The 18,740-nt window shown below is 36.4% G+C and overlaps 1 protein-coding gene across 12 annotated transcripts in view; it reads right to left on the bottom strand.

Moving 5' to 3' along the window:
* Nucleotides 1–909: 909 nt before the first annotated feature.
* BLTP1 (bridge-like lipid transfer protein family member 1) overlaps nucleotides 910–18,740 on the bottom strand; it is a 150,026-nt gene continuing 132,195 nt past the window's right edge. For all 12 annotated transcript variants that reach the window (XM_060778979.2, XM_060778980.2, XM_060778985.2 and 9 more), the window contains 8 exons: nucleotides 16,649–16,841; nucleotides 16,225–16,442; nucleotides 14,564–14,815; nucleotides 13,084–13,287; nucleotides 12,058–12,252; nucleotides 11,434–11,568; nucleotides 10,926–11,091; nucleotides 910–1,583 (listed from right to left, as the gene is read on the bottom strand). In XM_060778979.2, the coding sequence (XP_060634962.2) occupies nucleotides 1,367–1,583; nucleotides 10,926–11,091; nucleotides 11,434–11,568; nucleotides 12,058–12,252; nucleotides 13,084–13,287; nucleotides 14,564–14,815; nucleotides 16,225–16,442; nucleotides 16,649–16,841 (1,580 nt within the window). In that variant the 3' untranslated portion in view covers nucleotides 910–1,366. The remainder of the gene's footprint in view (nucleotides 1,584–10,925; nucleotides 11,092–11,433; nucleotides 11,569–12,057; nucleotides 12,253–13,083; nucleotides 13,288–14,563; nucleotides 14,816–16,224; nucleotides 16,443–16,648; nucleotides 16,842–18,740) is intronic.

The following is an 18,740-nucleotide window of genomic DNA, read 5'->3' as shown; positions in this document are numbered from 1 at the left end:
AACTTTGGGACTGCCTGCAATGCAGTTTCAAATAGGGCCCGAACCCCTGGGAGTGATGAAAAATGAAGCTGGAAACTTGAAAGACAAATAAGTTTGACCCATTAGAAGACTGCTTCCTATGTCTGTCTCATGTGTTAAATAATGTGTTGAGTAGAATACAATTTTGTGGTCAGTTTATAGCCTCAAATAGCCTCAGTATTACATACTGGATGTAAGTATTTAAAAATGATTTCACATAGCTATAAGACATCTTTATACTCATTCACATTGTGTATCTTAGTTTACGAGGTAGAAGCTGCAGACAGAAACATAATTTATCCTATCCAGTTGTGTTACTACTTCGTGGTTGAACTCTGAAATCGGATCCAGACAAATGATTACTACAGTAGACTCTCCGTTAAGCGGCACCCATATGAATCGATAACTGCTGGTTAAATGTAGTTTCTGGTTGCTTGATAGCTACTGTTTAAAAAAGGCTTAAACAGTACTATACCCTAGACTTTACCATACCATGAAGTCTGTATTGACTTGGTATTAATATTGAAATACAGTAATTAAAAGCAAATTAAGACAAACTTAACTTAATGTAACACAGGTTTATTGTACTGTAAAAACTAATTTTACTGTAATATAAACATGATCTTATTTTAATTTTTATCTAAAGTATTGTTTCTTTAATTTTTTTGCTTGTTGCTTGAGAGTTTGGGTTGCTTGAGTTAATGGAGTCCATTGTGTATAGGTAAAGCGTGGTTAGTTGATTAAATGCTTTGAGAGTTTGATTTGTTGCACTGGTGCTTCAAATACCCTGAATGCTTCAGAAGAAGTTTTGATCACTGGATTTAATCTGTTACTTTCAACACACTATTGACTCATGATGCTTCTATATACAAAAGTATTAAGAAGACTGGATCTGACATTAAATTTTATTCCAAGGGTAACAAACTTAAAACAATTTCTCACAATGGTGATCACCATTCCATAAATTATATACAAATAGAATTTATACAATCTACATGAACAAGAAAAAGTCATTAATGGAATCACATTATCCCAAAGGGTTTTCAGTGTTATGGCAAGTAAAAGTTATGAAAATTCACAGTTAATTTGTAGCTTAGAGATGCAGAATATTGCACATAATACAATGGTGAATGCTAAACAGCAGCTTTACAGTTTTCTTCACAAACACTGGTCATGCAGTGCTAGGTCGAATACAAAATGGCACCACGTCCCACAGTAAACTGGTATTCACAATATTGTTCATTTTTATTACAGTACCAAACAGCTGTTTTGGTGTAATTCATGAAGTTATACAGCTGGACAAATTGTAAAACAGTAAAAGGGGAGAACCCTTCATTTTAGGATAGTTTTAATGATCTTCCTTGTCCTTTCCTTTCTTTTCCTTTTCATCCTGTAGTGCAGTGCCAAGCTTTTTGATGAGAACAGACAGGACTTTGTCCAGCGGATCCATGACTCCACGTTGAAGCCATTTTGGGATAGTAGTTCTTGCATGATGGAAGCCTAACTTCTGTAGAATATAGTCTACACCCACTGGATCAATTTTTCTTCCAGTCCAGGAGATCAATCTACAAATTAAAACATATTGCAATGCTCAATATCCAGATAAAAATGTTTCCATTAATAAATAAGGCTTTTGGGCCAACCAATTTCATGACAGTTTAGTAACAGTAAGTTATGAAAGAATCTGGTTAAAAAGAACGGGTGTCCAGGATGGCATTTTATATACTTAACATTTTAAAAATAAACGAGAAAGGAATACATTCTTAAAATAAGTTATAAAATATTAGCCTGTGATTTTACTTCCTTACATTCCAAGAAAAAAATCTGCATAGAGTTTTGCTATGTAGACTTGCATTTGGTCACATCTGTGATACAATTCAGTATCGAGGAAAGTTTTTTTTTTAAAAAATAAATTTTTATTTTGATACATCCTAACAATCAATCAATTTTTTGCCATACAGGGCTTATTTCAATAAACATTATTCCAAGAGTAAATATTCCTTAACTGACATTCTATACATTCCTTAGTTATGTATCACCCAACAAACCCCCCTCCCCCCCCCCATTCCCTCCACCCCCCTGGAACAGCAATTCTAAATCATGTCATTACATCAATTTAACCGTGTGAAAAGCCTGGTTCAAAATACTGTATTTTTCATCTCCGTCTATTTTGTCAATTAACACAGACCATTTCCTAAACCAGTCTTGTTCTCTTTGACTATTTATATACTTGTTTTTCCTTTGATTGATAAAATCATTAATTATATATTCTGATAGATAGGCCCACCAGGTTTCCAAACCCCATTTTGTATCGTCTCTCCATCCCTGGGCTATTGTGGCCTGTATTGCGGCTGTCATATATTTTAGGATTTCTATCCAATTATTGTTATCTTCCTTTGCCTTTACGGTGAGGGACATGAACCTGGCTTTATCCCACATTAATTCTTTCCCTATTATGTCTTCCATTACAGTCCTTATTATGCCATAATAGTTCTGAATTTTTATACAATCCCACCACATGTGGGAGAATGTACCTATCCCCCCACACTTGTGCCAGCATTTGTTTGAGATATTTCCCATAATATGTGCTAATTGGGTGGGGGTTCTATACCATTTGGAGATTATTTTCTTTTGGGTTTCCTTGATCCTCATATGTTTAATTTTATGAATATTGTCAATCCAAGACACAATTAATTTCTCATTGAAGCTTTCCTCTTGTTTCCAATTTTCTATAAGGGTTGTTTTTGTTTTGTAAGTTAAAGTGTTTAATTCCTCATATAGTAGCCCAATAATCCCTTTGTCTATTTCTACTTTCCTTTTAATTATTCTGTCAAGTGGGGTTTCTGCTACTTCTCTTCTTTTCATGGCCTGAGCTTTACTGGACAGGCCTAACCATGCTATCCAGTTTCCTTGACCACATTTGTCTTTTATCTTATCCCACTTTATTATTTCTCCATTGGGTTCCATGAGGTACCCTGTCCTTTTGATTCCAATTTCCTTAAGTGCCCTAATTAGATTCCTGAATGTATTGTCCTTGTTTTCCAAGGTTTCTATTGGGAAAGGGTCGATTTTGTTTATTTGTAATTTATTTTGCCTTTTTTCCCAAATTAACCACGTTGTTAAGCAGGGGCCGACTTTTAAGTTCTTTAAGTCTTTTCTGTCTATTCTCTCTCCCATATAAGTTCCCCTTTGCCAACTGTTTGCCTCCTTTTCTATTTGGACCCATCTTTTCGTCCCTTCCAATTCAAATTCTAATAATCTTGCCAACTGACTTGCCTCATAATATATTCCCAAAGAGGGAGCCCCCAATCCACCCATTTCTTGTTTACTATAATACAGAAAGTTGGCAATTCTGTTTTTGTTTCCTCCCACTATCCATTTTTTAATAGAGTTGTCCCATTTATTCAGCAAATTGTTAGGGATATTCACTGGGAGAATTTGGAACAAAAATAGGAATTTGGGCAGATGTCTTCATCTTATAAATTTTTAACCTTGTGGATATGTGTCGGAATTTCTTTCCCCATGTGTTAATTTGTTTGCTTATATTTTTCCATAGACAATTAAAAATCATTGGTATGATATTATTGAGATTTTTTGGTATATCTACCCCCAGGTATTTCATCTCCCCCCCCCCCCCCCCAATTTAACTCCCATAATATTTTGAATCTTTTTGAGTTCTTCCCATGATAGATTTTTGTGTAGTATCTCTGATTTTTCAAAATTAATTCTAAGGCCCGAATGTAATGCCTCACATGTATAAAAAATCACATATCAAATTGACAACATTACAATAGATGAAAACCATTAAAACTATAACAATTATAGACACAACATAAAACTTATATACATACATACATTAAATATTTTCATAAGATATAGAATCATAGAATCAAAGAGTTGGAAGAGACCTCATGGGCCATCCAGTCCAACCCCCTGCCAAGAAGCAGGAATATTGCATTCAAATCACCCCTGACAAATGGCCATCCTGCCTCTGCTTAAAAGCTTCCAAAGAAGGAGCCTCCACCACACTCCGGGGCAGAGAGTTCCACTGCTGAACGGCTCTCACAGTCAGGAAGTTCTTCCTAATGTTCAGATGGAATCTCCTCTCTTGTAGTTTGAAGCCATTGTTCCGCGTCCTAGTCTCCAAGGAAGCAGAAAATAAGCTTGCTCCCTCCTCCCTGTGGCTTCCTCTCACATATTTATACATGACTATCATATCTCCTCTCAGCCTTCTCTTCTTCAGGCTAAACATGCCCAGTTCCCTAAGCCGCTCCTCATAGGGCTTGTTCTCCAGACCCTTGATCATTTTAGTCGCCCTCCTCTAGACACATTCCAGCTTGTCAATATCTCTCTTGAATTGTGGTGCCCAGAATTGGACACAATATTCCAGATGTGGTCTAACCAAAGCGGAATAGAGGGGTAGCATTACTTCCTTAGATCTAGCACTATGCTCCTATTGATGCAGGCCAAAATCCCATTGGCTTTTTTTGCCGCCACATCACATTGTTGGCTCATGTTTAACTTGTTGTCCATGAGGACTCCAAGATCTTTTTCACACGTACTGCTCTCGAGCCAGGCGTCCCCCATTCTGTATCTTTGCATTTCATTTTTTCTGCCAAAGTGGAGTATCTTGCATTTGTCACAGTTGAACTTCATTTTGTTAGTTTTGGCCCATCTCTCTAATCTGTCAAGATCGTTTTGAATTCTGCTCCTGTCCTCTGGACTATTGGCTATCCCTCCCAATTTGGTGTCGTCTGCAAACTTGATGATCATGCCTTCTAGCCCTTCATCTAAGTCATTAATAAAGATGTTGAACAGGACCGGGCCCAGGACGGAACCCTGCGGCACTCCACTTGTCACTTCTTTCCAAGATGAAGAGGAAGCATTAGTGAGCACTCTCTGTGTTCGTCCACTTAACCAATTACAGAACCACCTCACCGTAGTTTTGCCTAGCCCACATTGGACTAGTTTCCTTGCCAGAAGGTCATGGGGGACCTTGTCGAAGGCCTTACTGAAATCCAGGTACACTACATCCATGGCATTCCCCGCATCTACCCAGCTTGTAGCTCTATCGAAGAAAGAGATCAGATTAGTCTGGCATGACTTGTTTTTGAGAAATGACTATTAGCGATGACTGCATTTGTTTCTAAGTGTTTGCAGACCGCTTCCTTAACTATCTTTTCCAGAATCTTGCCCGGTATCGACGTGAGGCTGACCGGACGGTAGTTGTTTGGGTCATCCTTTTTTCCCTTCTTGAAGATTGGGACCACATTGGCCCTCCTCCAATCTGCTGGAACTTCTCCCGTTCTCCAAGAACTCTCAAAGATGGTTGCCAATGGTTCCGAAATGACTTCCGCTAGTTCCTTCAATACTCTGGGGTGTAGTTGATCTGGCCCTTGGGACTTGAACTCATTAAGAGCGGCCAGGTATTCCTGGATGACTTCTTTCCCAATTTGGGGTTGGATGTCCTCCAATCCCTCATCCACTCCATCTTGCTGAGGTTTAAGACTCTCTTTTTGTGAGAAGACCGAGGCAAAGAAGGCATTAAGCAGTTCTGCCTTTTCCCTATCCCCTGTCAGCATTGCCCCATCTTCTCCTCTAAGAGGTCCTATCGCCTCCTTGTTTTTCCTTTTTCTACTGACATAAGAATAGAAGCCCTTTTTATTGTTTTTAATGTCCCTGGCAAGTCTGAGCTCGTTTTGTGCTTTAGCCTTGCGGACCTTTTCCCTACAGGTGTTGGCTATTTGTTTGAATTCTTCTTTGGTGATTTCTCCCTTTTCCACTTCTTGTGCATGTCTCTTTTGTGTCTTAGCACAGTTAGAAGTTCTTTGGACATCCATTCTGACTTCTTTGCACTTGTCCTATTTTTTCTCTTTGTTGGCACAGTTTGCAATTGCGCCTTGAGTATTTCACTCTTGAGAAATTCCCATCCGTCCGTAACTCCCTTGTCTTTTAGTATCTGTGTCCACGGAATGCTGCTCAGCGTTCCCTTCATTTTTTGGAAATCAGCTCCCCTAAAGTCCAAAATGCGGGTTTGACTTGTCTTAGTTTCGGCCTTCCTTTGTACCTCAAATTGCAGGAGCACATGGTCACTTGCCCCTAAGGATCCTACCACTTCGACCGCATCGATCAGGTCCTCCGCATTTGTTAGGATGAGATCAAGAGTAGCCAATCCCCTTGTTGCCTCTTCTACCTTCTGGACCATGAAATTGTCTGCAAGGCAAGCGAGGAATTTGTTGGACCTTGTACTCTTGGCCGAGTTTGTTTTCCAGCAAATATCGGGATAGTTGAAATCGCCCATGACTACTACATCTCTTCTCTGTGCCTGTTTGGTCAACTGTTGGCAGAAGACTTCATCAAGTTCTTCCTCCTGGCTTGGGGGTCTGTAGTAGACGCCTACAATGACATCTTTTTGAGTCCCAGTTCCCTTGATTCTTATCCAGATGATTTCAAGCTGGTTTCCCAGATTGCTGTCTTGAATCTCTTCTGCAGCATAAGAGTTTTTGACATATAAGGCTACTCCGCCTCCTCTCCCCTTTGTTCGGTTTCTGTGAAAGAGGTTATACCCCTCGATATCTACATTCCAGTGATAGGAGTCATCCCATCAGGTTTCAGTGATCCCTATGATATCATATTTGTGGTGTTGTGCTAAAAGTTGGAGTTCGTCTTGTTTATTTCTCATGCTCTGTGCATTAGTGTAAAGACATGTGAGCCCCTGAGATCTTCCCTTGAGCTGTTTAATTGGGATTATTGTGCTTTTGGTACTTGGTCCTTGTTGTGTTTGTGCAGCCCTCCGTTTAGCCTTCTGGCGATTCCCAGACATTATGGGTAAAGTAGTGTTCGCAAGGCTGTTGTCCCCCTCCCCCGGTGGACCTAGTTTAAAGTGCGTCTAATGAGAGAGATACACGAATTTATGCTAGGTTAAGAGCAAAAAAAGAGGAATTGGATAAAATGGAAATAGACGAAGTACAAGAAAATTTAATTTATTTAAGGAGGGAATATTTTGAGTTTAGTGATAGGAATTCAAAGATCCTAGCCAAATCAACACAGAAAAAGAAAATGGAAGGAATGATAAACACGATAAAAGATAAAACAGGTAAATTATGTAGAGCTATGAAAGAGAAATTGAAAGTATTTGAGGAATTTTATAAAAACCTATATCAAACTAAAGCATGTCCCATAGAGGCAATCAGGAAATACGTGGAAGAAAATTGGGAGAGTAAGCTGGAGGAGAAAGATAAAGAGCTATTGGACCAACCTATTAAGAAAAAAGAAATAGAGGAAGTCATTAATAAATTAAAAGTAGGAAAAGCCCCAGGCCTGGATGGTCTAGGGACAGAGTATTATAAAAGCTTTAGAGAAGTTTTAACCCCAAAATTATTGGAATTGTATAATGGAATAATGAAGGGAGATAAAATACCCGATTCATGGAGGAGATCATTAATAATATTAATACCCAAACCTGACAAAGACTTAACAGACCCAGGGTCATACAGGCCCATATCATTAATAAACCAGGATGCAAAGATATTGTCCGCGATATTAGCTAATAGAATGAATAAATGTATGTATAAGTACATAAAAGAAGATCAGTGTGGGTTTATAAAAGGAAGACAAATGTCAAATTTGATAGGGAGAGCACTAAATAAAATTCATTGGGTTAAAGAGGGGAAGGGAAAAGCAGGGATACTATCATTAGACATTTTTAAAGCGTTCGATTGTGTGGAATGGGAGACACTAGGGGAAATATTGAATAAATTTGGAATGGGAAATAAAATAAAAGGAGTACTAAAACAATTTTATTCAAAGAACTCAGCAGTGATAACTATAAATGATGGAGTGACAAACGAAATAAAAGTGACTAGAGGAACTAGACAAGGGTGCCCTTTGTCCCCGATATTATTTGCTATGGTGATAGAACTTTTTGCTAATAATATAAGGAACGATAAAAATTTAGAAGGATTAGGAAAAAAGGAGAAACAGAAGGTGAGCTTATTCGCTGACGATACATTGTTATTTATAGAAAATATAGTGGAGAAAATAGATAGAATAAAAGAACATTTGGAGATATTTGGGAAAGCAACGGGATTACAAGTTAATTGGAACAAGTCAGAAATGATGCTACTCAATTATACAAGAGAAGAAGAAAAAAAATTTATAGAACAGAGAAAAATGGGAATAAGAATTAAGAATAAATTAAAATACTTGGGAGTAATAATAACTAAGGATTTAAAAGAGATAGAGGAAGTAAATGTAGTAACTTTAAGAAAAGAAGTTCAGAAAAAGTTAAAAGAGTACGAAGGTATACATTTATCCTGGTTTGGAAGAATAGCATTAGTAAAAATGAAAATACTTCCAAAGATAAATTTTATATTTAGAATGTTACCACTTCAAATCACAGAAGAAGAGCTAATTAGATGGCAACAAATGATTAATAAGTACTGCAATGGAAGTAAAAGAAACAGGCTAAACAAACAGTTATGGTATAGATCGCAAAAGGAGGGTGGATTAGCACTACCTAATATAAAAAAATATTATGAAGCAAGTAGATTAAATTTGGTTATAGAAGGAATGGTTAAAAAAGAGGGAATAGATTGGCTTAGTAATGAATCAGGAAAAGTGGAAGATGAAACTTGGAATATATTTTTTAAACAGCTTACTAGAAAAGAACTGAGGGAAATTAGAAACCCAATGCTGAGCAACATACTGAAAGTATGGAATAAATACAAGGGGAGGTTAATAAAGGAAGGATCAATTATAACCCCAATAGTGATGGAAAAGAAATTCCCAAAATTTTTTAAAAAAGCAATGGATAAAAAGGTAAGGGAAATAAATTTAGATAGAATAGGGGATTGGATGAAGGCGGAAATGAAGAGGGAAAGGATGTTGGAAGAGTTTAAAGAAATAAAATTATCATGGTTTCATTGTATACAACTAGAACAATGGTTAATAAACTGGAAAAAAAAAATAGAAACGGAAGCCAACTCAATCAATTCGAACAAATAATACAGAAGGGAAGGGCAGTAGAAGAACACGAAAACTTGAGAGGTATAATTAGCAAAATCTATAAGATACTAATTGAAATGAAGGATGGGAAAATAAAAAAGTGTACCCTTAAGGAGATTTGGGAAGAGGATTTAGGGATAAAAATAAGTGAAATAGAGTGGCAACAGTTATGGGGACAAAGACATTTAAAAAACCTATCGATACGTGTTAAAGAAAATTATTACAAGTTAATATGGAAGTGGTACTTAAAACCGGTAAGAATAGCATATATGAATAAAAACAATTCAACAAATTGTTGGAGAGGGTGTAAAGAACCAGGAACATATATACATATGTGGTGGCAATGTAAATATGTAAATAATTTTTGGGAGAAAGTATTTAGAGAAATAGAAAGTATAATGAATATGAAAATAGACAAAAGTCCTAGTATAGCCTTATTATCATTATATACCAATAAGCAACTGAAAAAGGAGGATAAAGAAGCGATAACAAACTTACTAACTATAGCAAGACTGCTCATAGCAAGGAATTGGAAAAAAGAAATGAATATACGAATAGAGGAGTGGTACAAGGAAGCATGGAAAATAGCATTAAATGATAAACTGACATGTATATTAAAGGTTAAAAAAGGTATATGGAAACAAAGTGATTTTGATGCTATATGGGGAAAATTTGTGGTAAATGGATTAAAAAATAAGGAAGGAAAATTACCGTCACAAGAAGAAATGAAATTTTGGACAGATGAAATGTAAAAAATGTGGCTTGAGACGGGTGGAGGGGAGCACTGAGGTGAAAAAAGGGGGGGAAAAAAAGAGAAAAGGGGAGGAAATGTCAAAGCAAAACAACAAAACAACATGTTAAAGAGGTTGATGTATAAAATGCAACAGTATGTAATAATTGTGATAAATCAATAAAAAATTAAAAAAATAATAATGAGGTTTGCGAGTCTGTGATATGTTGTATCCTAATACATTTTGGTATTACAATTTATAATTACATATAAATTCCATAAATAAATAATATACTGTTTGTATATAAACGCTATTTAGGGGGTTGGTTTAACCTCCAATTTGCTAGTAAAACCGAATTACTGTGTTGTGAAATTATGCCTAACAAGTGTGTCACCAACATGTAATGTTTGGAAAGCTCTGCCCTAGAAAGTTCAACCTCTTTTTATTTATATATTTCAGTTCTATTTAACCTGGTTCTTTCGTTTCATATGTGCATATTGTTTTGAATAAGAAGTGTGCTGATTCATATTGAACTACTCTTTTTGGTGTGTTGGACTCTTACCTTCTTTTCATGATGTTTTGACCTCAGGTGCCAAAATTAATAGTATAAATAGTCACTGAGTAACAGAAGGGAATATTAGAAATATTCCTCAACATTCCTCAACATCAGAGCAGCTTCACTGAACTCAGAAACTTCCTGAAATTCTATTATTGGTGAGACACTGTAAATGAAACTGATTAAAAGAGGAGGCCTAGCGTAAAAGAGACCATGATTTATGATCCAGTATCCAAATATTAATGCAAACATATGTGAAATGGCATAACTAAAACTAACATAATGGGGGATCAATGGCTTCAATATATACTTGAGAAAAACACCCATGGTATCCCCCACAAACTAACTTCCAACACATTCACAACAGCACACTTGGCATCTTTCCTGCTAGCTGTTCATAGACAAAGGATGTAGCTGCAGAACATTCTATCAAGGGTTCTGTCTATCTGCCCATCTGTATGTCCATTTTTCTTACATTTAAGTATTTTAAGCGCAGTATGGTTTTTATTATGTTTTAATTTGTTATATTTTAATATTTTATATAGTTTTATTGTTTGCTGTCTTGAGTGCTATTTTGGAAGACAAAGACAAAGTGGAAATTTACCGATACACACCTAAGCGTAGGCTCCAGATGCCATGTATTGCAGATAAATTCTCTCCAGTCTACAGTTGTATATGTAATACTTTCTTCTGAGTCTTTGTCAGTAGAACTCTCATCAAGTACACTGATGGGGCTTTTCTGTCCTGGCCGACTTGACAAAATGCGAGGTGGGAAAATGGCTAAAAAAAGGGAGAGAAATAAGAGTAGCAAACTTTTCATTTTAAGAATTTAGAATGGTTGTTTCTGTAAATCAAAGACACCACAATGACAGATTTGTAGATAAAGTTAAATTAGATGAAAATTAGTACAGTTGGCCCTCCTCATTTGAGGTTCTGGCATTTGTGGTTTTGATTATTTGTGGGTTTGCTGTGGTTTCAGGGGACGGAGCTGCAGCCATTTCAGTTGTCACTGACCCACCACCAAAGTCTACAAACTAGCCGACTGCAGTGGGGTGTGGATGACAATTTCATAATTCAACGCTATTTTATAACTTTGGACTAGTTATAAATTGATCAACATACCTTTTTCCTTCTCTTTAAGGTAAGCAGATACCAAGTCATGCAGGAACATTATCAGTTCAGCATCCATAGTTACACAAATGTGATCGGTGAATTCTGTTACTACACTGCACTCCACCTTTGGTTTATCACTGGCATCTGTAATAAAATTCCATACTTCATTTAGGAAATGATGACTAAATGCAGACATGCTTACAAATATAAGTTTTAATTTACAATGCAAATTAAAAATTATTTGTAGTGAAAGGTACAAATAATTAACCAACCTGTCTTGAAATGCAATCCATGACAATGTAGTTCAAAAAGCATTCTGATTTGCATAACTAATACAATGATGCAATCTTTCATAAAAACCTATTTTCCTTTTTTTCTTAAACTGTCATATAAACTTATGGAATGTTCTGCTAGTAATTAATACTATTTTATCACAGAGTTTAAAGTGCATTGCATACATTCTCGCTTGATATTTCGTAGTACACATGAAACTAAACTAAATTTTTTAATACTTTTACTACAATATGTGTGTTCTTTTTACATGATATATAAATAATTCTAAAATAATGAACATATCTATCTATCTATCTATCTATCTATCTATACATATAGATATATAAAACATATATCTACCTTGTAATAAAGGTTCCTGTGGCTGCTGAACATGAATTGATTTGAAATCCAGCTGCATTCTTGGTAATGCAAATATAGTTTCAGTTTCATGATTATAACTGGAGCTTCCTCTGAATCCACTCAATAAGCTGGAACTTTTCACAGTTGTGCTACTCTCTGCATTATTCGCATCAACATTTCGGAGAAGGTTTAACTCTACAAAGAGAACAATAAATTGTTTTTCTTAATTACAGTATACTGTTGAAAAAAATCAGCAGCAATTAAAGGTATTTTAATGAATATGTAAAAGCTTGCAAGCTCTCAATTGCTGCAAAGAACTATCTTTCAAACCAGAACCATGCCAGCAAAATATATTGTTTCTTTCTAAGCCTGTGACTCTAAATTCCTTATTGTTATTTTCCAGAAGTATGATCTATAGTACAACGAACAAATAGTTTGTTATTAGCACATTCCCCTATGTTCTTAAAAATGAGAAAAACAGATATAAATAATCATCTTCAGTTTGAAATTTCAAAAATGAAGCTTTCAAATTATATACTTAATTTGTGCATAGGACTAGTATACGTTGTCTATAGTTATCATCATCATTTCCTTCATCGTACAAGACTATTAACACAGACTTCAGTTTTACAGCCAATTTCTTCCATTATAAGAATCTAAATTTGCTATCCAGACCTATTCAAATAGAAAACTTCGGTACGTTACAATATATAGCAATGGCTATGTGACTATATTTCATGAAATTAGAAGCCTGATTGATAAAACAAACAACTTCAGCAATCTGGATTGCCTTTTTCAGTTCTGGGACAAAGCCATTTTATTTTTCTCCTAAGAAAACCACTTATGTTTAGAGTTACCCCTATGATGATCTGCAATTCTAATGGTACTGCCAAACTGCAAGATCTACACATAGATCCACCTGTCACATCTGGTCTTGGAAATATATCACTTTTAATGGAGCTGCCATGCATATATTCCATTCCACTAGGTGAACAAGAAGAGATTTGATAAAAGAAGAAGCCCTACCTTCATTCCTGGTTGCTGTAACATAATTGAACCATTCTTTCACACTTGCAACTCCATGTGGTGGGTTTTCATGACGCCTCCTTGTTATTTTGGTAATAGTTGCCATTGGACTTTCTAGGGCCCCACAGGGTTTTGTTACCATAGTATTGTGACCCAAATGGAAGTCTAATGTTTGCACAACATAGGTCGAATGCTCACTAGAACCTGGAGGAATGAGTCAGTTTAAGTAATATAACTTATTGAAGCGCACAATCATATTGAATGTAATTTAATTTAAAAGCTGCCATGTCTTATTAATATATGCAATAACAGAGTTGTAGACAAACCACAGCCATGTTTTCATTTAACATATAGTAAAAGATGTAGGATTTAATTAAATCTTTTCCTTCTCTTGGTGGCTGCCAATGAACAGTTTAACATCTGACATCACAAATATGACAGATGACCCAAGGCTTCATATATACTATACAACCATATTCATCAAAGTATGGTCAGGGGTGATGGATTAGATGGTTCTTGTGGTCTCTTTCAACTCTGAGACTTTATGATTCTACAGCATTCATATAGCTCCAAGTATGAGTCAATTGTTCCCATGCATAAAACCCTGGAAAGTAAATGGGTCTGAAGGGATTGAACTCTAGTTTCCAGGAGGCTGTTTGAATTTATGAGGGACCAAGGTGGCATCCAAATGTAATGAAAATGTCATATGGACTTTCCCACAGGGCATTTGGGAGCAAGTTCTACCCATCTCTGTACTAAGTGGCTTCCTGTAGAGCTAACTTCCCTTTAAAAATGAGTGGAACAATAACAGTCTGAGGACCACATATAGCCCCAAGGCCCTTTTTGCATCCCTCCAAGGAAAGGGGAACATGGATAAGGGAGTTTTCTTCACACACAGGAATTCACCGGTGGTTTTAAAAGGCAAATTAACTGACAATAACAGAAATAATAAGCTCTGTTCCCATTTCATTTTACTGCTGCATTTGGTATTATTAATACAAATTAATCACATGAAGAAAACAATCACGTAAGATAATAATCACCTTTGAATAAAACTGGTTCACATCTGATTAAAGAAAGCTTTAATAATAATGATGTAATTTTTATAAACAGTTTAAAAACAAAACAAAACTAGCTCACAAGCATTTGAGCAAATCAGACAGTTATTCAGCACTGCCTTGAAGAAATGCTGTTATTGTACCAGTCAGTCAAGACACTTAGTACTGGCTTTACTAAATTCTGGATGCCTTATATGTATTTTCATGCCTTATGTGTATTGATCATTTTATGTTATAAAAACTTGATTATCATCTGATGAAAGTTAATCTAGTCAAAATAAGTAAAGAAAAATACACCAGAGACATGATGCTATAATAATATTCAGTCAAAATACAATAAGTCTATTTAGTTATTTTTCAGGTTGCAACTTAAACTAGGAAAGGGCGACCTAAAAGATTGAAAAAAAGAACTGCATATATACCTTCTTGCCAAATCTTTTGTGCTTCAGTCCAGAAGGCAATGTTAGGTTCTTCAAGATGAAAGAGAGCCCATGACTTTGAACGAAAATTAGGTCCGTGGAAACATGCTAATGTCATGTGATTTCCATGTAAGCTCATAGAGCCTCCAAACTGCATTCCATCTTCCGGTAAAGGAAACTGAAATAAAGATATGTGGCACCCTGACACAACCTTTAGGACCCCTGGCCAGTGGCGATGATGTGCTGCATCCAATACTAGAGGGGAAAGCAGAAACATATATATAGCTGAGATTAACTTCATACAATCATATACAGTTATCCTTTTACATTTGTGGATTTGACTTTGGTGGATTTGATTATACAGTGTTTTAATTCAAATGTCTCTAGGAATCCCTAGTTCTTTCAGTGTATGGTCAACTTCCTCCAGTCATGATGAAAGACCTGGATATTTCTATAGAGAACACTAAGCAACAATAATGGCAACAATCATTTCATGCACCCTTCACCTTGATATGACTCTTATATTTGTTAAAAGATAGACCATTTCAGTATGAATAAATGCATTCTAATCATCAATCAAAAATACTACAGACATATGAACAAGGCAGTACACAGGAAAGTGATTTGACATTCATACTTGCAAAGTGCTTTCTCATGTTTTATGACTTGCAGCATTGATGCAAATGTAGATTAGATGTTTAGAAGCATTTTGAGCTTCAACCTTTCACTTGGGCAAAAGAAGCTGTTCTTCACATCAAAGAGCCTATACCTTAATTCTCTTGTGGTTTTTCACAGCAGGAAATGTGCCCCTTTTAAACACACACACACACTGTTAAAAGTAGGTGTGTAGTTGAGATGAGTATTTCCTGGACTAATGCCACAAGTTCATTGTGCTCTATCTAATTACAAGGATAACAACTGATGAATTCTTCTTTCACTAGGGTCTGATGAATCAGAGAAGAATTACACTCCTCCTCTTCTCCTCTTCAATCTGTCCAAAGGGCTAATTTTTCGTGCACATTTATCTATTGCCATGCAAGAAGCCCTGGTTTTACCAGGGCTACCAATTTCAGGAGAACAATGACTATAATAGAATATGAAGGTGAAGGTAAAGGTCTCCCTTGACATTAAGTCTAGTCATGTCTGACTCTGGAGGGTTGGTGCTCATCTCCATTTCTAAAACGAAGAGCCAGTATTGGTCATAGACACCTCCAAGGTCATGTGGCCAGCATGACTGCATGGAGCGCTGTTACCTTCCCTTAGGGTACCTGTTGATCTACTCGTATTTGCATGTTTTTGAACTGCTAGGTTGGCAGAAGCTAGGCCTAACAGCGGATTTGAACCACAAACCTTTTGGTCAGCAAGTTCAACAGCTCAGTGGTTTAGCCCACTGCACCACAATAAATAAGTTGGAGACAATTTGGAAAAAAAATTAAATCCTTTCTTGATCAGCTCACGAACCATTTGTTTTGACATTGCTGAATTTATTCCAAGAGAATCTGATTCAATCAAGGGAGAATGTGCTCATCTCTAGCAAACATATAATTGTAGTACTTACATTCCCAATAACCAGTGCACACTGTATCTATAATAAAAACTGTTTAAAACTATCATTATAACTCAAATAAACTGTTTGATAAGAGAGGATTTAAAACAATACATACATTGTTGTTGTGAGCTTTTTTCCACGGTACTGACTACAGACTTTGGGGGAAGATAAGGAACAGGTCCCCATGTAGACAAAGCTCTCTTGCTGGTATCAAACTGCTGGGTAAAGAATTCTTGAAGCTTCATTCCTATTTTGATGAGGTCTGGTGTGGTTGATCTGGAAATCATGACTTGAAAAATATCCCACTTCAAATCTCCATGAACAAAAATCTCACTAAAATGTATAAATGAAAATATTCTTATGAATTTGTGTTAGTTTATTTAATTCTGGCAAGAAGATAATTAATGTAAAAAATCTTTAACAACTGTTAAGGCAAGACCCTAAAGAAATTAGTTTAAAAATATATTTCATTTGTAATTCCAGGTGTAGATGTATACACAATTACATACAGCAAAAACAAAACACCAATAACTACATACCTTTTGTCAGTAATGCTAGAATCCAAAGTGTTGTAGAGGTTAACCTTCCATTCATCCTGTAGCTTAAGGTCTGCATTACTGAAAATACCCATTAGGATACTAGACCCCATGTAATCAACACGTGCTTCAGTAGAGCCCATGGTAATCTGAATTTTGTGACTTGGCTGCTGGTTGGGGTGTTCTGAAATATGAGCTAAAAAACAAATATCCAAGCATAAGCTTAGTGGTAAAGGGACGCAAAAATGGCGGTATTACCTTGATTGGCCTCTTTGTTTCAGCTTACAGTTAATATAATTATCTGAGTGACATGGTAAGCTCAAAAAGGCAAAGAAATCCTACAATCAAGTCCCAAAATAAGACTCTAGAACTGATTGTCCCCCGAGGCATAGATGGCATTGTAGCCAAGCCAAGATAAATAGCTTCATGCAGAATTTAGATCAGTATGGCACTAATTTCTACAATACACTACCACCCAAGGACAGAATTAGTTCCCTATTTTAACAATACTTCCAAGAGTCTATGTGTGGTATGGGAACAGGATCATATCTTTTCTCCTATCTTTGCCAATTTACAGTTCAATTCATATCATTAGCCATTACTTGGGAAGGTGCCCAGGATACTAGGTGTCTGAAAGAGCATTAAATGATATCCCTTTGGAATAATATTTAGGGATGCATTTTAAAATGGTTTTGGGTTAAGATATACTGTAATAAAGATTTAAAATATCACCACTAAGATTCCCTGGCTTACCCAAGTCATCATTTTAACACTATTCTTATTGACCACTAGCTGCACCCGCCATGTGTTGCTGTGGCCAACCTTCCCTTCCTCTTTCTCACCTTTTTCCCTCTTTCCTTCTCTCCCTCTTCCCTTCATTCCTTTTTCCTTTCCTTCTCCCCTTCCTTCGTTCTCTACCTCTTTCCTTCCATCCACTCCCTTTTCCATCCACTCTCTTTCCCTTTACTTTCTCTCCTTTCTTCCTTCTCTACCTCTTTTATCCTTCCTTCCTTCTCTCTTTCCTTCTTCTTCTCCTTCCTTCCTTCCCTGACAGTGGATGAGGGCTCCCCCCCGCCTTATGGGACCCACCACTGTGCTGTCCATTCCTAGCTCCTGTTCTGGCCAGAAGAGCACTTGCTGTGTCCTCACACATGAGTGGGCGGGGCCATTGAATTCATTTGCATGCATGCGCTGTGTAGTTTTCTACCTTTTTTATTTTAAAGTTCACTGTTTTTGGTGATTTTTGAGTGATGGTCACTCCTTGGGTGTCTTGTGGCCAAATTTGATGTCTTTTTATCCAGTGGTTTTTGAGTTATGTGCGTTCCACAAATGAACATTACATTTATAGATAGATTTAACTTCAAACAAGAATGATGTTGCGTTGTCAAGGGCTTTCATGGCTGGAATTACTGGGTTGTTGTGAGTTTTCTGGGCTGTATGGCCATGTTCCAGAAGCATTCTCTCCTGAAGTCCTGATGTGGGCAAAACATCAGGAGAGAATGCTTCTGGAACATAGCCATACAGCCAGGAAAACTCACATCACAAGATGTTTTTATTGCTGCTAGCATACTGTCTGATTGTTTTAATTAGTTATAACTGTGATATTATGTGGTAAATTTGTGTATTATATATTGCATTGTATGTTGTAATTGTTAGGCATCGAATTGTGCCTTTTGTAAGCCGCCCTGAGTCCCCCCTAGGGGGTTGAGAAGGGCGGGGTAGAAGCACCCCAAATAAATAAATAAATAAATAAATCTTATATCTTCATAGTTTAGAAATGTATTACAGAAACCCATTTTCAAATATTTGAACAATACATCAGAAGACCAGAAATAATAAGCAGAAAGAAGCTTAAATTCTAACTACTAGTAACCAATTAGAGACATTCAATTTAGCTCAATAAGATTTCAATGGTTATGACTGGATGATACCCATTCTGCTTTAGAGATATAAAAACTTGTGCTACCTCTTGAATAAGTGGTTTATTTTTTTTAAAAAAAGAATAACTATTCAAGTTTAATAATATTTTGGTCATATACTTCTTAAGTGTTATAGGAAGCAATGGCAAGTGCAAGAACATATTAGCATTATTACT

The sequence above is a fragment of the Anolis sagrei genome, chromosome 5 (genome assembly GCF_037176765.1).
Source record: "Anolis sagrei isolate rAnoSag1 chromosome 5, rAnoSag1.mat, whole genome shotgun sequence".
Taxonomy (NCBI): Eukaryota; Metazoa; Chordata; class Lepidosauria; order Squamata; family Dactyloidae; genus Anolis; species Anolis sagrei.
Note: the sequence above shows the minus strand (reverse complement) of the source record. Positions and strands in the feature narration are given on the sequence as shown.